This window comes from Plasmodium gaboni, chromosome 3 (assembly GCF_001602025.1).
Source record: "Plasmodium gaboni strain SY75 chromosome 3, whole genome shotgun sequence".
Lineage (NCBI taxonomy): Eukaryota > Apicomplexa > Aconoidasida > Haemosporida > Plasmodiidae > Plasmodium > Plasmodium gaboni.
Window position 1 is genome coordinate 182026 of NC_031483.1, and position 17615 is coordinate 199640.

The following is a 17615-nucleotide window of genomic DNA, read 5'->3' on the forward strand; positions in this document are numbered from 1 at the left end:
TATATATATATATATATTTATATATAAAATAATATTATTATATATTTATTAATATATTATTTTGATATATACATTAAAAATTTTTAAAATTAAAAAAAAAAAAAAATATATTAAATAAATTTTTTTTTTTTTTTTTTTTTTTTTTTTTTATTTTTTTTTTGTCACTCACTGCATATAAAAAAATATAATATAATTAATATATATAAATATATTATATTTATATATATTTATTTATTTTTATTTTTATTTATTTATTTATTTTTATTTTTTTATTTATATATTCATTTTTTAAATATGCATTTATTTTAAAATCTATATAAAATGAATATTAAAAAATATTATAAACAATAAATATTTTTATAAAATAATTTCTTTAAATTAATGAAACATCTTATATTATGTCCTTGTCAAAAGAAATACGTTTATATTAAGATATATATATATATATATATATATATTATATGATGGATAGATATATATATTATATATGTATTATTATAAACATATATAATAATATAATTTATAAATATATAATTTTAAAAATATATTTATATATATTATAAAACAATTTCATTTTTTGACTTCATATAATTTGGAAAAAAAAATATATATATATAATAATAATATATTTATATTATATTATTGTTTCATATATCTTTAATAAATAAATTATTCTTAAAAACCTTTTTTTTTTTTATTATTTCTTTTATATATTTGTATTTTAAGATGATATATGAATATTTAAATAAAAACAAATTACATTCCAGAAAATACATAGGGTTATTACATAAAACGGGATATTATTATATATATATATATTATTTTATTTTTTTCTCCATTTCATTGTTAAGTATTTTTGTTAGTATATTATAATATGCCTTGAACATACGAATGAATTATAAAATTCTCATTATCACTTCCTTTTAAGTGTGCAAAGAAAATATATTTATGTTCGTATGTTGAGAGAATCAAAAAAAAATTTAGTTATATATAATATTCAGCTAATAAAAATATTTTTTCGTAAAATTATTTTCTGCTTCAATTTTATTCATATGGAAAGTATAAATATATATACATATATATATATATATATATATATATATATATATTTATATGTATATACCTTTTATTTTATTAACTTTTATAATTATAGAAACAAATATCAAAAAAAGGAATATATATTGGTCATTATATTATTTATTATTATTTGTCTACATTTTTATTTCGAATGTAAGATATTATATTTATAAACATAAATATATACACATATGTAATAGTTAAATTCAATGTACATATTTTATAAAATATAAGGTTAAAGAAAATCTTGACTATAATATCATATTAATATAATGTCGAAAATTTTATCTTCTTAATATACTATGATTACCATTTTTTTGTTTTAATATCTTCCATAATTTTTATATAGTAACTATTATATAGTCCTTACATACAGCTATATATAATATGGTCAATAAAAAATAAAAAAAAATATAAATATAAATATATATATATATATATTTTTTGTTCATTATTCCTTAGTCATGATAAGTATTTCTATATAGTATTTTTCTCCTTTAATAATTATACACTTAACAATAGTCATCCAAAAAAAAAAAAAAAACAAAAAAAAAAGAAAAAATCAAGATACATACATAAATATATATATATATATATATTTATTTATATTTATATTTATAATATTTTATGTGTATGATGAAAATATTTATCAATAATGTAAACACATACAGCGGTAGCTGCCTTTGTAAAACATTTGATGAAATTAAAAATGAAAAAACCGAAATATATGGAACTGTAGACGATCAAGAATTATCTAATGATGACTTCATAATGTATAATTATGATAATGTAAAAAAAATAATATCGAAAATACCTAAAGATAATATCGTCAAATATATTTTGAAATGTAAACTCGTCATATATGATCTACACAATACAGATTTAGAAGAAATAGAATATGTCATTAGAAAGCTTAAATATGAAAAAATAAAAAATAATATGACTATCATTCTTATCTCTTCTATTATGACCTGGAATAAAACGAAAAGAAAATTCATAAAAAAAATTGTAGAAGAAAACAAAGAAATAACAAAAAATCAATATGATAATATTGGAGATAAATCAGGAAAAACAAATAATAATTTAGAAAAGAAAGATAATCAAAATATTGAAAAAAATAATGAAAAAACAAGTAAAAAAAAAGATAACAAACAGAATGAAAATTATAATAAAAATAATAAAATTCTAGATCATGGTGTATCTAATAAACATGGAAATATTATAAAAAATCAAGATATTAAATCAGATCTTCAACAAAATCTTAATGAAAAAATTAACAAAAAAGAAAAAATTTTATATATTCCTCAAATATTCAATGAAAAAGATTATTTAAAAAGAATATCATCTGCTCATTTTGATGAATATAAAAGTGTCGAAACTCTTATATTATCACTTAATTCTATGAAAAATATAAAAACACATGTTGTAGTATCAGGATTACTATATGGTAATGGAGAAAGCGTTTTTTTCTCTATTTTCAAAAATGCTTGGTTAAGTAAAGACAATCATATTATTGACAAGGGAAATAATTATATTCCTGTCATCCACATTAGAGGTTTATGTGAATATATAAAACAATTGTATATTAGTGCATCCAAAAAAAAATATCTCATAGCTGTTGATAATCAATATATTACTCAAAAAGAGCTTATTCATACTATAGCTAGCCATTTATCAGGGAACATGAATTTTATGCATGTGTCACCTCACGAATCCATTTTTTATGAGCATTCAGAGAAGTTATGTGTTAATCTAAGATTTCAGTGTACTAACATATATGACGATAAGGAAGGGGAGGAACATGAAAAAAAGAAAAAGTCAAATAAGATCAATAAAAATAAAAAAAAAAATGAAGAGGAAGATATAAGTGATAATGATGAGGAAGATATAAGTGATAATGATGAGGAAGATATAAGTGATAATGATGAGGAAGATATAAGTGATAATGATGAGGAAGATATAAGTGATAATGATGAGGAAGATATAAGTGATAATGATGAGGGAGATATAAGTGATAATGATGAGGGAGATATAAATGATAATGATAAGGAAGATAATCATAGCGATACAGATAATAGTGTTTCAGACAAGACAGAAGGCAATACCGACGATGACAATATTGACAGTGAACAAAGTAGTAATATTAATATGAATGATAGCAATGATGATAGCAAAAATGGTAGTATTATTGATAATGACAATAATGATGATAGCGATTCATATAATAGTACTATGAAAAAAAAAGATAAAAAGAAAAAAAATAATCTCAAAGAAACCAAAAATAAAAATAAAAATAAAAATAAAACGAAAAATATTATTACATTTCATTGTCAAGACGGATTTATTAATAATATCGCCATTATAGCAAAAGAATTTTGTGAATTTCGAAATTTGAAAAATTTAAAAGTCCTTATTATAGGGCAACCAGGTGTCGGAAAAACATTTATAGCTAAAAAAATATGTGATCATTATAATTTAATAATGTGTTCTATTAATATGTTAATAAATGAATATAAAAACAGAACAGATTATACATTTCCAAAATATTATCAAGAATATATAAATGAATTAGATAATGAAAAAAAGAAAAATATACCCCCAAAAAAGTTAACTTTATCAGATCTTTCTTCATTATTTTATTCAAAACTGGAAAATAACGAGTGTAAGTTTAGGGGATTTGTTTTGGACTTTTTCCCAAGGAATTATGAGGAAGCTAAATTTTTTTTCGAAAACTACAAAAGGGAGGTGCCTGAAAAGGACAAAGAGATGAGAAATGGTAAAAGGGATGAAGAAGACAAGAATATAAAAGGAAATAATAAAAGTAAAAAAAAGGTAAAGAAAAAGAAGAATGAGGGGAATGATAAGGAGGAAGATGATGAAGATATGGAAGAAGATGATGATAAAGATCAAGATGAAGATGATAAGGAAGAAGATGATGATAAAGATCAAGATGATGATGATAAAGAAGAAGATGATGATGATAAGGGAGAAGATGATGATAAAGATCAAGATGATGATGATAGCGAAGAAGGTAATAATAATGATAATAGTGATTATAATGAAGATAATGATGATGAAAAAATCTCAGAAAATTCAGAAAAGACAAATACGATCACACATAGTGATGAAGAATCACAAAGTGTTAAACAAACATCAAATAAAAAAAAGAAGAAAAAGAAAAAAAAAAAAAAAATTATAGAAAATATAAATAAATATATTATTATGCCCGAATTTGTTATTATATTAAAATCTACAGAAGAATTATGTAAAAAGAGAATGATGAATTTACCTGAAAATGAAATAATAAAAGGACATAATGATGAAATAGGTTTTGAAAGAAGACATAAAAAATATATTAACGAAAATTGTAGAAATGACTATTTTGAATTTGATCAGAAACAAAGTATTGAAGATTATTTTATAGAAAATGATATTGAAGTATATACACTTAATATAAATGAAAATACTTTATTAGAACATATATTAACTAATATTTATATATTTATTGAAAAAAATGTCAAATTTAATAATTTCTTACCATCCACAGATGAAATGTTAAAAAACAAATTACAGGAAGAACAACAAATATTAATGGATGAAAAACAAAAAATTAAAGATATAGAAGATAAGGTAGTACTAGAAGAAATTAAACAAAATGATGATCTAATAAAAGCTGAAAAAAAAAGACAACAATTATTAATTAAACATCAACAACAATATATTCATAATCAATCTGTACCTTTAAGATTTTATTTAATCAAAAATATTTTACCAATACTAACAGATGCTTTAATATATATATGTAAAACTAAACCAAAAAATCCGTGTTTGCATATAGCGCAGTATTTATTAGAAAATGCTCATAAGTATAATATCGAGGAGCCTAATCTGGAAAACCTGCAGCCTGAAAAGAATGACGAGGATAATCAGATAAATGAAAAACCAAAGGATCAAAATTGAAATAAGGAAAAGCATTCCATAACAAAAAAAATATAATACAACATATAAAAGAATAAATAAATAAATATAAATATATATTTATTTATTTATATTTATATTTTATATCGTTTTATTTGTTAATATATTGCACACATAAGTATATAATATTATATAATTTTGTAACAAAATAAAATTTATGTTTACATATATCTTTTAATTAATGTTCAAAAATTAAAAAAATAAACAAATATTCACATAAATACATATACGTAATATCCTTTTTATTCATTATTCTTCAAGTTAATCTTTCATTTTCTTGAATAAAACACCAACTTGAAAACAAATAAATAATAAGTGAAATAAAGAAGCTACAATATTAACACTTTTCTTAGTAAAATGAAATAATAAGAAAAATACATTTGAACATATTTGAAAAAATCTATTAAAAAAAAAATCATATATAAATATACTATATAAAGAAATCAGACATCCACATAAGAAAAAAAAGCTATTTACAATATATACACTTCTTTTGCATCCTAATATATCATCACTTTTGTTTTGAGACGACAATAATTGTTTTTGTATGAACATGCATCCTCTTTGTTTATTATTTTTGGAATTGAAATATTCAATATTATATCTTTCTTTTTTCAACAAATAGGAATTATACTCATACTTTTTTATATCTTTTTCCTTCTTCCTATATATAACATTTGTTGTATTGTTTCCATCATTTTTAAATATACACATATTATTGTTCAAGTATATTCCCTTATTTTTCAATATGAGCTTATTTAAAAATTTGTTCTTATATATAGTGTTAATATTCATTTTGTGTTATTTTTTATATATCCATATTTTAATTTAAAAAAAAAAAAATAAAATAAAAAATAATACACATATATATATATATATATATATATATATATATATGTTTTATATTGTGTGTCTATATAATTTAATATTGAATATTTCTTTTGTATATATAACTTTCAATATTTTTAAATATATAACAAATTATATTTTATATGATATATATATATATATATATATATATATATTTATGTATATGTGTATATATTTACTTATATATTTTTAAGAAAAAAATATATAAGCATACTTTTATAAACAAATACTCAAATTAAAGATAATTTAAACATTTATATGTATATATATATACAAATATAGAAGTTGTATTTTGTTTGAATAATGAAAAAAATATCTGCATATATATATATATATATATATATATGATATACATAAGTTTAGTGCTTATATCATTTATAGAAAATTTTTCCTTTCTCATTTTGTAAAAAAAAAAAAAAAAGAAAAAAATACATTTATGTATATTAATATATGAGCATGAAATAATATTTTAATAAAAGTCCATGCACACCTTATAAAATTTTATAAAAAAAAGAAAAAAAAGGCATATATATTTTAAAAAAAAAAAACAATAGTAATAAAATAAAAGATATTTATTATAATTATATTTTTTTCCATTATATGATCAATACCAATGTTTCTCTTTTACATATTTCTTAGCATCATAAAACATTTTATATAAAATTAAATTTGTTATGGCAAATGGCCAAATCCACCACCATAAATATGAAGAGAATTTTGCCCACCATCTAGCTAAAGCCATATGCCAGAAAGGGTACATAATTTTTTGTTGAAATGGTGATATGGTTTGTTGAATATATCCACCATATGCTGTATGTCTATTTCTCCACATCATTTCTGCTTCAGGGGGTATCGGATAAGACCCTAAAGGCTTTCGTTCAAATTTAGGGGTTTCTTTTTTAATTACATTATTATTATTTACTACACTTCTTTGAAAGCTTATATATCTTTCCTTTAAGTTTATTACTTTGTTCTTTATATTGTATACGTTCTTACTTTCAAATATATTGAATTTCATTTTTATAATACAAAAAAATATATATATATATATATATATAAGTGTAATATTATATAGCACTATTTTTAAAATATATCAATTTATATATTTTTTTTAATTGCTATATTATATCAAAAAAAACACAGTTTTGTATAGGTTTCAAAAAACAATAATTCTGGTCATATGTAAATAATTATATACTTTATGTATATAATATTTATTGTACTGAATGTAACATATTTTACATTATTTTTTTTGAGATAAAAATAAAATAATGTAAAATATAACTATAAAAATTTATGTATATAATATGAATTCTATTTTTTTGGGATATTTAAAAAAAAAAAAAAAAAAAAATTTTTTTTTTAGTATAACCTTTATTTTTTCATATATATATAATAAATAATATGAAAAATATATAAATTTTAATATATATTTATCATTGCACATTTATATTTGAAACATTAATTTTTTTTTTTTTTTTTTCCTAAGGAGTAATGTTCCAACTACTAATATATTCTTATGTTTATGTACACATATTTATATTGTATAATATATAATTTTTTTTTTTTTTTTTAAAGTAAAACATCCACAAATATATTATTTTAAGTATATTTATTTATTTTTATTTTTTTTAAAAAACATACACAACATTCATAATGTAACAATTATTATTCATATTTATATGATGATAATTATATAATAACATTTAAATTTTTAAATAAATTAATCCTTTTAGAAAAATAATAAAAAATTTGGCATCAATTTTTAAAAAGAAAAAATTATAAATGTAAATATTAAGTATATATGTCTAATACAAATAAAAAAAAAAAAATACAAATATATATAAATATATAAATATATATATATATATTTTAATCTACATTTATAATATGAAACAAATTAAAAAAAGGAAAAAAAAATTCTTAATTTCCTTTTTCCATACAAAAAAAATAAAAATAAATCAAAATAAAGACAAGATGTTAAAAATATATTATACCTTATATTTATCTATATCTTATATAATGCAACCTGCATAATAAAATATTATATACTTTTTTACCTTAAATATAAGGTTTTACAAATTTCTATATAACTTAATTAAACAAAAAAAATATAAATAAATAAATAAATTAAATATATATATATATATATATATATATATATGTGACATATTTAAACAAACCAACAATGTTAAAATATTTCCTTTTCATTTATAGCATATTTAAATAATTTCATAAATCCACAACCTCTTTAGTGTTCGATTTTTTATCGTTAAACTGGCTAGTTGTTCGATGGACTATTTTGTTAAAACTCCATGCCTACAAAGGAAACATTAAAATAAAAAGATAAATATATGCTTATAAATAAAAATATATATATAATAATAATAATAATAATATAGGTTACAAAATTTTTGATAATTAAAAGATTCAAAGAAAAAAAAAATATAAAAAAAAAAAAAACACAAACAAAAACATATATATATATATATATATATATTTATTTATTTATTTATTTATTTATTACTATTGATGGATTTGTTAGGTTGTAAAAGGAATCCTTGATTTTATAAATGCGCTGCTCAATATTTTTGATTTCTTCATCTAATTGTTTTGATAAATTTTCATCTTCCTCATATGAAGCTATTCGAACCTCATCCAAGTAATATGTATGATATGGAAGCAAATAAGCCAATATTTCTTTAGTATCATAATATTTTTCATTATTAAAATATATATGTGAAAATTGTTTATCTTTACCAATGGTATTTGAATAAATTTGTTTTTTATCTTGGTCATAATAATTTAATACTCTCTTACGTTCAGTAGCTAATTTTTTTTCAAAGTTTATTAGTTTGTAATATGGCGTTTTTTCTATAATATTTCTATCATTATTATTTATTATATCATTACTGTTAAATTCTTTATTAAGAAAATTTAAAGTCTTTTCATAATAATATTCATCTGTTTTTTTCTCATCATTAACATCATCACTATTATCGTCACTACTACTGTAACTATTATTATTATTATCATTATTAACATCATTATTAACATCATTATTATCATTATCATTACCATTTTGTCCACTTTTTTTAATTTCCTTTTTAATTTTATTTTCAACATAATTACTATTAACATTATATGAATTATCCAAACTTTTCAAAAAGTTATAATCCATAAAATTATCATTTTCCAAAAAATGAGTCATAAATATTTCATCAATATTTACACCCTTTGGTCCCCTAAAATTGTTCATATAATCATTTTGTAATAAATCATTATTTTCATTCATATTATTAAACATGTTTTTATTCATTACATTTGAGAATTCTGTATAATTTTCATATGAATCATATTGTCCTAGATTTGGTATATTCATCATTTCTGATTTGTTTCCTCTCATATTTTCATACATATTAATATTCATATTATTCGTTAGAATATTTTTTTTTTTTTTTTTATAAGGTTGTATTATATTACTATTATTATTCAAAATATTTTTTTTTGGTATATATTGTATAGAATTGGGGTCATTACTAAAATTATCATTTATTTTATTCATATTTATATAATTATGTTTTATCGAATTATATATATACTCTTCCTTATTCATATTAACATTAGACATCTTATTAATATAATGATTTTTTATTTTCTGTTTCTTTTTCTTTTCATTATTCTCAGAATGTTCATAAAACGACATATTATTATTATTATTATTATTATTATTATTGTCATTAATTGTACCACTTGGAACATTATTAAAATTTGGATTTATCTCCTTTCCATTTTGATTAGTTAATGTTAAATTATTTTGTTCAGGTAAAAATGTACAGCTAGCCATTTGGATGGAATAATTTTTACCATTAATAAAATTATTATTAAATTGGTTATTTTGTTCAACGTTTATATTATTATTATTTGTTACATGTCCAAAATATTTCCCAGTATTATTATCATTATTTTTTATCACAATATTTGGGTCTCCTAAGTTTTGAGATACATAATTTATATCACTCTTATTATTCTCGTTAAACTCATTCATATTAATATTATTTATTTCCAGTTGACTATCATTTTCATTTGTTACTTGTATGGTATTATCATAACCATTTATATTTTCATCTTCATTAATTTGGTCATCATTATTGTTTCCATTATTCATATTATTATTTAATTCCAACGTTGATAATTTTTTTTCTTTTTCTTCTTCATTTATATCTTCGTTTACATTTGACAACTGCTCATTTTTCTTTTCATTCTTAAACAAATTTAAAAAATTCATATTGACAAAAAAAAAAAAAAAAAAGAAAGAAAGAAAAAATACGATAATATAAGATAAAATAAAATAAGATATGAATATATGTATAAAATGATGCTCGCTTTATATATTTAAGAATTAAACAAAAGAATTACAAGTATACATATATATATATATATATATATATATATATCCTTAAAATAAATCACACATTTCGTTCATTTATAATATAAAAAACCATGTCATAATGAACTAAACATATTAAAAATTTTAAGGCAGTTTAAAAAAAAAAAAAATTATAAACGACAAGGTAAATATAAATATTTATTATATATACATATATATATATATATATATATATTATTTTTTAAGATCATTTCATATAAAAAAGAAAAATACTCTAAATTAAAAATATAATAATAACATAATATATATAAATGGTTTAAAAAAAAAAAAAACCAATAGTTTTTTATATAATATAAATTTATAATATCATGACACTCTTTAAAATTATTGGAGTTTCTTAAAATTTATATAATTATATATTTTTTATTATATAAAATAAAAACATATTTTCTTCTTTATTTGTATATATTAAAATTATGTATTATTATATATATATATATATATAATATTTATTATTCAAAATAAAAATATAATAATATATTTTTAATATATATATTATTATATATATTTTAAGCCTCCCTTTATATTTTGTATAAAATTTATTATATATATATATATATATTATAAATAGGTATATATTTTTTTAAATACCCATAAAAATATATATATATTATTTTTTATGTACATATATATAAATATATCATAGTAGAAATTTTTTAATATAGATAATATTAAATTATTTTAAAAAGAAGACTACAAAATATAATTGTAAAATTTATATATATATTTTTAAAATATTAAGTATTCAAGGGAATTCTAATTTTTTGGTTATATATATAATATATCTTTATATTGTAAATATATAAAAATTAATATAAGAATGTAAACCTATATGTACATTATATATATAAAAATTTATAATAATATTAATTTCTTTTTTCTCTTATTTATGGTAAAATATTTGTCTTTAAGGAAATAAAATAAAATAAAAAAATTATATAAATAAAAATATTGCATAGGATTAAATATACTTTGAAAAAAAAAAAAAAAACGTGTCATTATATTATATATATTAATATATATTTATTTATTTGTTCGTTCATAGTTCTATATTTTATTGTATATAACTAAACCTTTATGTGTTTTACGCATAAATAAATAATTAAAAGAAAAAATCTTATCATTTTATTATTGTAAAAATATATTATATAAAGGTTCAATACTCATAAAAGAAGACAATTATTATATGATTCACTTATAACTGAAAAATAAAATATTTTATATTATATATTATAATATATATATTAACATGTGACTATATTTAAACATTCTATATTCATATTTAGGCGCTCAAAATTTTTTAAAAATGTAAAGAAAAGATATATATATATATAAAATATTTAGGAGAAATGTTTTAATCCATAAAATATATTATATATTATATATTTTTCATTTATCTTGTATTACTTTATATTTTTACTATTAAAATATAAATGCTAATTAGATTTTTATTTTATTCATATTATATTAATATTTTAAAATTCTTGTTTTATTAAAAAAGGAAAACTTGAAATGTGACTTTTCTACAAAATTATGTTTCATCAATTTTTGTGTAATGTTAAATATATGTAATTTAAAAAAAATATAATACAACTTAGTAGTAGAAGAAAATATTATATTGGTCCTTATATACCATTATATTAAAAATATATTTTTTAAAATAAGGAATATATGGGTCATATAAACACATAAGTAATATATAAATAAATAATTATATATACATATATATATATATATATATATATATATATATATATATATATATATAAATATATATTTATATATACATATATATATATATATATATATATATGTGGACATATCCTTTTTGTGTATGTTAATATCTTAAAAGTATTTATTTTTTATTTTTTTTTATTTATTTATGTTCATATATTCTGCCCTTACCTGTTCATAATTATATAATTTATCTTTTTAAAAAGTATTCTCATTTTGTACTTGATATTTATTAAACTCATATATATATATATATATATATTGAAATATAATTTTACAAAAAAAAAGAATATAAAAAAATGTCAGGATCAGTATGGAATAGTAATAGCTGGCACTGGTATATTTTTGATGGAAAAAAAAAAGAATAATCAAATATAAATGAATATATATATATATATATATATATATTTTATATTATAGGGAAGAAAGAAATTATAATAAATGGTCTGAATCTTATATAAAATATAATTTAAGCAATTTGAAAATTGATAAAGAGGATTTAACAATTTATTTCGACAATCTACAAGTTTCAGGAAATGTAATAAAATATACATATATATGTATATACCTCCTTAATATGTAAAAATACTATATATGTATAAACATATGTATTTTTTTTTTTTTTATTTTATATAGGCTTCTGTTTCCATAAGAAAAGGGAAACAAATTAATTCTTTTGAGTATGTTATAAAATTTGATTGGCTATATTCAAAAAAAAAAGAAGGTAAAGATTATTTTGGTGGTTCCGTTGAAATTCCGGATTTTTCTACATTTTCTTTAGAGGTACATACACTTTAAAAAAAATAAATAATAATAAACTACATATATTATGATATATATATATATATATATATATATGAAAAATATTATAATCCTATATGACTTAATTTATGTCTTATTTTTCTTCTTAAGGAAAATGATTATGCTATAAATATTGAGCGAACAGATGATTCTGAACAGTTAAGATTTATATATGATAGCATATTAAAAAAAGAAGGCAAAGAAAAAATTAAAGAAAGCTTAAAAAATTTCCAGGACGATTTGTTAAAGCACGATAAAAATGAATGTAAGAAAGAATATTAAATAAGGATATACACACATATATATATATATATATATATATTTATTTATTTATTTATATTAATATATCTTTTTCTATTTATTTATTCATTCATTTTAGCTAATAAGGAATTGAAAATTAAAGAGGAAGAAAAGGCTAAATTAGAAAATATAAAAACAAGCGGTGAGAAGAAAACAGAGGAAGAAAATAAAAGTAATCAAAATATAAATAATAATATAAATAATAATATAAATGATGAAAAAAAAGAAGGTTCCGTTTGGAATATAAATAATTATCATTGGGAAGAGAAATGTTTAACAAAGTGGGCTATAGAAGAATTAAAAAATATTTTTAATAAGAGTACTATAGAATTAAGCAACAATATTTTTCTTCAATTTTTTTCTTGTGACGTTGAAGGAGAAGCTTCATCAAGTTTAAGAAAAAAAAAAAAAATCTTAATGTATGATTTGAAAATTAATAGTGAATGGAAAGCTTATCAAAAAAATAAAAATCAACAAATAGAAATAGAAAGCAAGGGACATGTAAGTATAAGTGATATATTGTCTGATTTTTCTTCTGATGATAATACAAAATATTCGTACTATTTTATTTTCGATAATAAATCAGACGAATATATTCAAATAAATGATGTAATAAAATTAGAAGGACCAAATAAAATAAACCAAATTATTGATGATTTTATTTTAAAAATGAAAGATAAATAAAATAAAATATATATATATATATATATATATATCTGCTTATATTGTATACATATATATATACATATATATTATATATTTTAGCAAAATATATTATTTCATTATGATGTCTTTTTTGTTTTTTATAAAAATTATACTTTGTTGTTTTTACCACGTATAATATATATATGTGTATTTTTGCATGATGTATATGCATTTCCTTTTATAAGTAAAGAACACATTTTGTACTTTAAATATGCCATGAAAAGTGAAATTTTATCCATACAACGGTCATTATATGTATTACTATTTACTACTTAATATATATATATATATATATATATATATATATATATATATAAAAGAAAAAGGTAATGAAAATATTTTTCTTAATTATTTAAATACATACATATAAATACACATTACTGCAAGGTAGAAAAAAAAAAAAAAAAATTGACTTTCAAACTTTTCAAAGGAAAATAATAAGCACACAAATATATATCAGTTCATGTTATATATATATATATATATATATACATATTATCCTTTTTTATCTTTTTAATTGACTAATCCCAATTTTTGTAGTCTTTCTTTTAACTTTCCTTCATCATTTTCTTTAACCTGAAAAAAAAAAAGAAAAATTAGTCATATATATATATATATATATATATATATATATTAGTGCATATATGTTTATATATTTTTATTATTTCTTACTAAATCATCACATCCACCGACAACGTCCTTATTGATGAATATTCTAGGTACACTACTTTTACCTTCAAAAAAGAAAAAAAAAATTAATAATATGAAGAAGTTGAAATATATTATCCTATGTTTAATTTATAAATATATATATAATATAATACATTCTTATTATCTTGTACCTGTTAATTCTTTTAAGTATGCTTGAATATTAGCCATATCCGGATTTTTCTCAATGTTTTCTACATGCTATGAAAAGGAAAATACATGAAAAAAGGAACATGAATCAATTAATACAAATAAATAAATATATAATTATATATATATATATATATATTTATTTATTTATTTATTTTACCATATTGCTGTTAAGGTTGTAACCCTTTAAAATTGAGACTGCCTTAATACAATATGGGCATTCCCTACAGAACACAAAAATTTATATATAATGAGTACACATATGGTAACTTCTTTTTGTATATATAAATAGAAGTTGTAAAATGTCATTCTTAATCCATACAAGCCATAAAATAATATACATAAATAAACTTTCTATATTATTATTTTTATTTTATTTTATTTTATTTATCTTATTACGTTTTTGCAAATACAGCAATGATGTTTTCTTCTATAATTTTATTTACCCATTTTTTAACTGCTTCACTTGTACAAGCCATTTTTAATTAATCTTATAAATATTTATAAATAAATATATATATATATATATAAAAATATAATATCGATTAATATATATATTCTTTTAATATATTTTTATAATTATTGAGGGACATATATTTTTTTTTATTTAAAACTAATAAAAACAATACAAATATTTATTTTGTTTATTTATTTATTAATTTTTTTTTTTTTTTTTTTTTTTAAATTGTAATATATATAAAGTAAAATTTAATATTAATATAAAAATTAAGTATTATAATTATAATTATTATTTTTTAACATTATTAATAAATAAAAATAAAGCGATAGTAAATTATTAATATATATATAATATATATTATGAAAATAAAAAATAAATTATAATTGAATACGAAGCATATATTTAAATTTGGATATTTTTAATATGTATATATTTTATCTATATAAATTTCGAGTTTATAAAAATATACATATAACAATATATATATGTGCAAATATATATATATATATATATATATATGTATACTAAGAACTACAGAAATACATATATATATATATATATATATATATATAATTTTTTAATTATTTATGTGAAAAGATATTTTTTTAATTAAACATATAATAATATATATAGATATAAATTAAGAATATGAACTTCAATTTTTAATTATAAAATAACAAACATAAATAATTATATATATGTTGTTGTACTAATATGCTTATTTATTATATATAAAATCTGTTTTGGTGTTGATACCAACCTGGTATATCTATATATATATATATATATATATATATATACATATAAGAAATAAATTAAACTATATGTTCTTTTTATGATTATAACAAGGAACTATATATTTCTTTTTTTTTTTTTTTTTTTTTTTCGTTGTAATGTATAGTATATGTAAATGTATATATTGTAAAAATGTTTTTTAATGTAATCACAAAGTATACACATTATTGAATATAATATTAAGGTGATGTATATTGTGATTTATATAAAAAATATTGAACTAATTATTATAGATATATAAAATTTTATATATACACATATAAGTTAAATAAATAACATATATATATATATATATATATATATATATATATATATTATATATATTTATAATTTTCCTTTTTTTTTGTCTGGAATTATAGAAAAATAAAATTTGTTCTTATAAATATAAATATATATATATATATATATATATATTAAATATTATGCATTTTATATTTATTTTATTATTTTTTATTTTTTCTCATTTATCATATATGTTTTATTATATATAAACAGTTTTATATTAAATAAATTAAATATACTAACAATATGTGTTTATTATTATTTTTATTTAATATTTTCATTTATATATATATATATTTTTGTGTACAATATTAAAGGAAAAATGAATTTTCATATTATAAAAAATGTAATTTTTAATACATATATATACATTATATATATATAATATACATATACAATTTAGAAGAATTATTATTTTAAACTAAATTTCCAATTCTTTTATATATATATATATATATATATTTATTTATTTATTTATTTTTATTTAAATTTTCAACATGAATTTTTTTTTTTTCCTTTCCTTTGTTTTTGTATCATTTTAATATTTTTTTTTTTTATATTTTAAAAAAATATTTTACTTTTAATATATATTATTTTATTTAATTTTATTTTTTTAATATCAAATCAAAGTACAATTAAAAAAAAAAAAATATATATATATATAAAGAAACGATAAAAAATATATTAATACATATATATTTTTTTTTTTTAAACATGTATTCTTATATAACATATTAGAAAATGTGGGTCTTTTTAAATTAATCTTTTTGCGTACACGTTAAAATTAACACAATTTTTAATTTTTTTCATACGGCATATATATATATATAATATATAATACATCCCAATATATATATAAATAATATATTATATATTTTATATATTGTTTATTTTTATGTACTTATTTTTTATTGCGTATGGATATGTGATTGTACTTATTTGTATAATAAACGCTGTTTCAAAAAGGAAAGATACGCAATAGTAACATCAAATAATATCATGAGCAATGATATTAGATGAAATTATATATTTCTTTTTAATTCCATAGAAGAACATAAAATAAATATAAATATATAAATATATACATATATATATATATATATATATATATATATATATATATGTGCATATCTAAAATATATATTTTTATTTTATTTTTTTTGTTGAGTGTATGTGTATTCCTTTTCACATGCACGTATTTGTATTTGGGTGTATACCTAATACATACCTTTAAATAAAAGTACAGACAAATATATATATATATATATATATATATATATGTGATATATATTTTTTATTTATTTA

At 17.2% G+C, this 17615-nt stretch overlaps 6 protein-coding genes across 6 annotated transcripts; 2 read left to right on the forward strand and 4 right to left on the reverse strand.

Moving 5' to 3' along the window:
- Positions 1–1710: 1710 nt before the first annotated feature.
- On the forward strand, positions 1711–5037 carry PGSY75_0305800 (putative P-loop containing nucleoside triphosphate hydrolase; the record flags this gene model as incomplete). Its single annotated transcript, XM_018783915.1, has 1 exon — positions 1711–5037. One exon carries the CDS (start codon positions 1711–1713, stop codon positions 5035–5037), a length of 3327 nt encoding a protein of 1108 aa, XP_018643498.1.
- Positions 5038–5316: 279 nt separating this feature from the next.
- PGSY75_0305900 (hypothetical protein) lies at positions 5317–5850 on the reverse strand (the record flags this gene model as incomplete). The annotated part of the gene is made up of 1 exon (XM_018783916.1): positions 5317–5850. One exon carries the CDS (start codon positions 5848–5850, stop codon positions 5317–5319), a length of 534 nt encoding a protein of 177 aa, XP_018643499.1.
- Positions 5851–6529: 679 nt separating this feature from the next.
- On the reverse strand, positions 6530–6943 carry PGSY75_0306000 (hypothetical protein; the record flags this gene model as incomplete). The annotated part of the gene is made up of 1 exon (XM_018783917.1): positions 6530–6943. One exon carries the CDS (start codon positions 6941–6943, stop codon positions 6530–6532), a length of 414 nt encoding a protein of 137 aa, XP_018643500.1.
- A 1214-nt stretch (positions 6944–8157) lies between these two features.
- On the reverse strand, positions 8158–10213 carry PGSY75_0306100 (hypothetical protein; the record flags this gene model as incomplete). The annotated part of the gene is made up of 2 exons (XM_018783918.1): positions 8158–8244; positions 8453–10213. The coding sequence occupies 2 exons, from the start codon at positions 10211–10213 to the stop codon at positions 8158–8160; spliced, it is 1848 nt and encodes a 615-aa protein (XP_018643501.1).
- A 2195-nt stretch (positions 10214–12408) lies between these two features.
- On the forward strand, positions 12409–13894 carry PGSY75_0306200 (activator of Hsp90 ATPase; the record flags this gene model as incomplete). The annotated part of the gene is made up of 5 exons (XM_018783919.1): positions 12409–12446; positions 12530–12647; positions 12746–12892; positions 13022–13175; positions 13290–13894. The coding sequence occupies 5 exons, from the start codon at positions 12409–12411 to the stop codon at positions 13892–13894; spliced, it is 1062 nt and encodes a 353-aa protein (XP_018643502.1).
- Positions 13895–14428: 534 nt separating this feature from the next.
- PGSY75_0306300 (glutaredoxin 1) lies at positions 14429–15252 on the reverse strand (the record flags this gene model as incomplete). The annotated part of the gene is made up of 5 exons (XM_018783920.1): positions 14429–14491; positions 14588–14649; positions 14758–14824; positions 14934–14997; positions 15173–15252. 5 exons carry the CDS (start codon positions 15250–15252, stop codon positions 14429–14431), a joined length of 336 nt encoding a protein of 111 aa, XP_018643503.1.
- Between the last annotated feature and the right edge of the window lie 2363 nt (positions 15253–17615).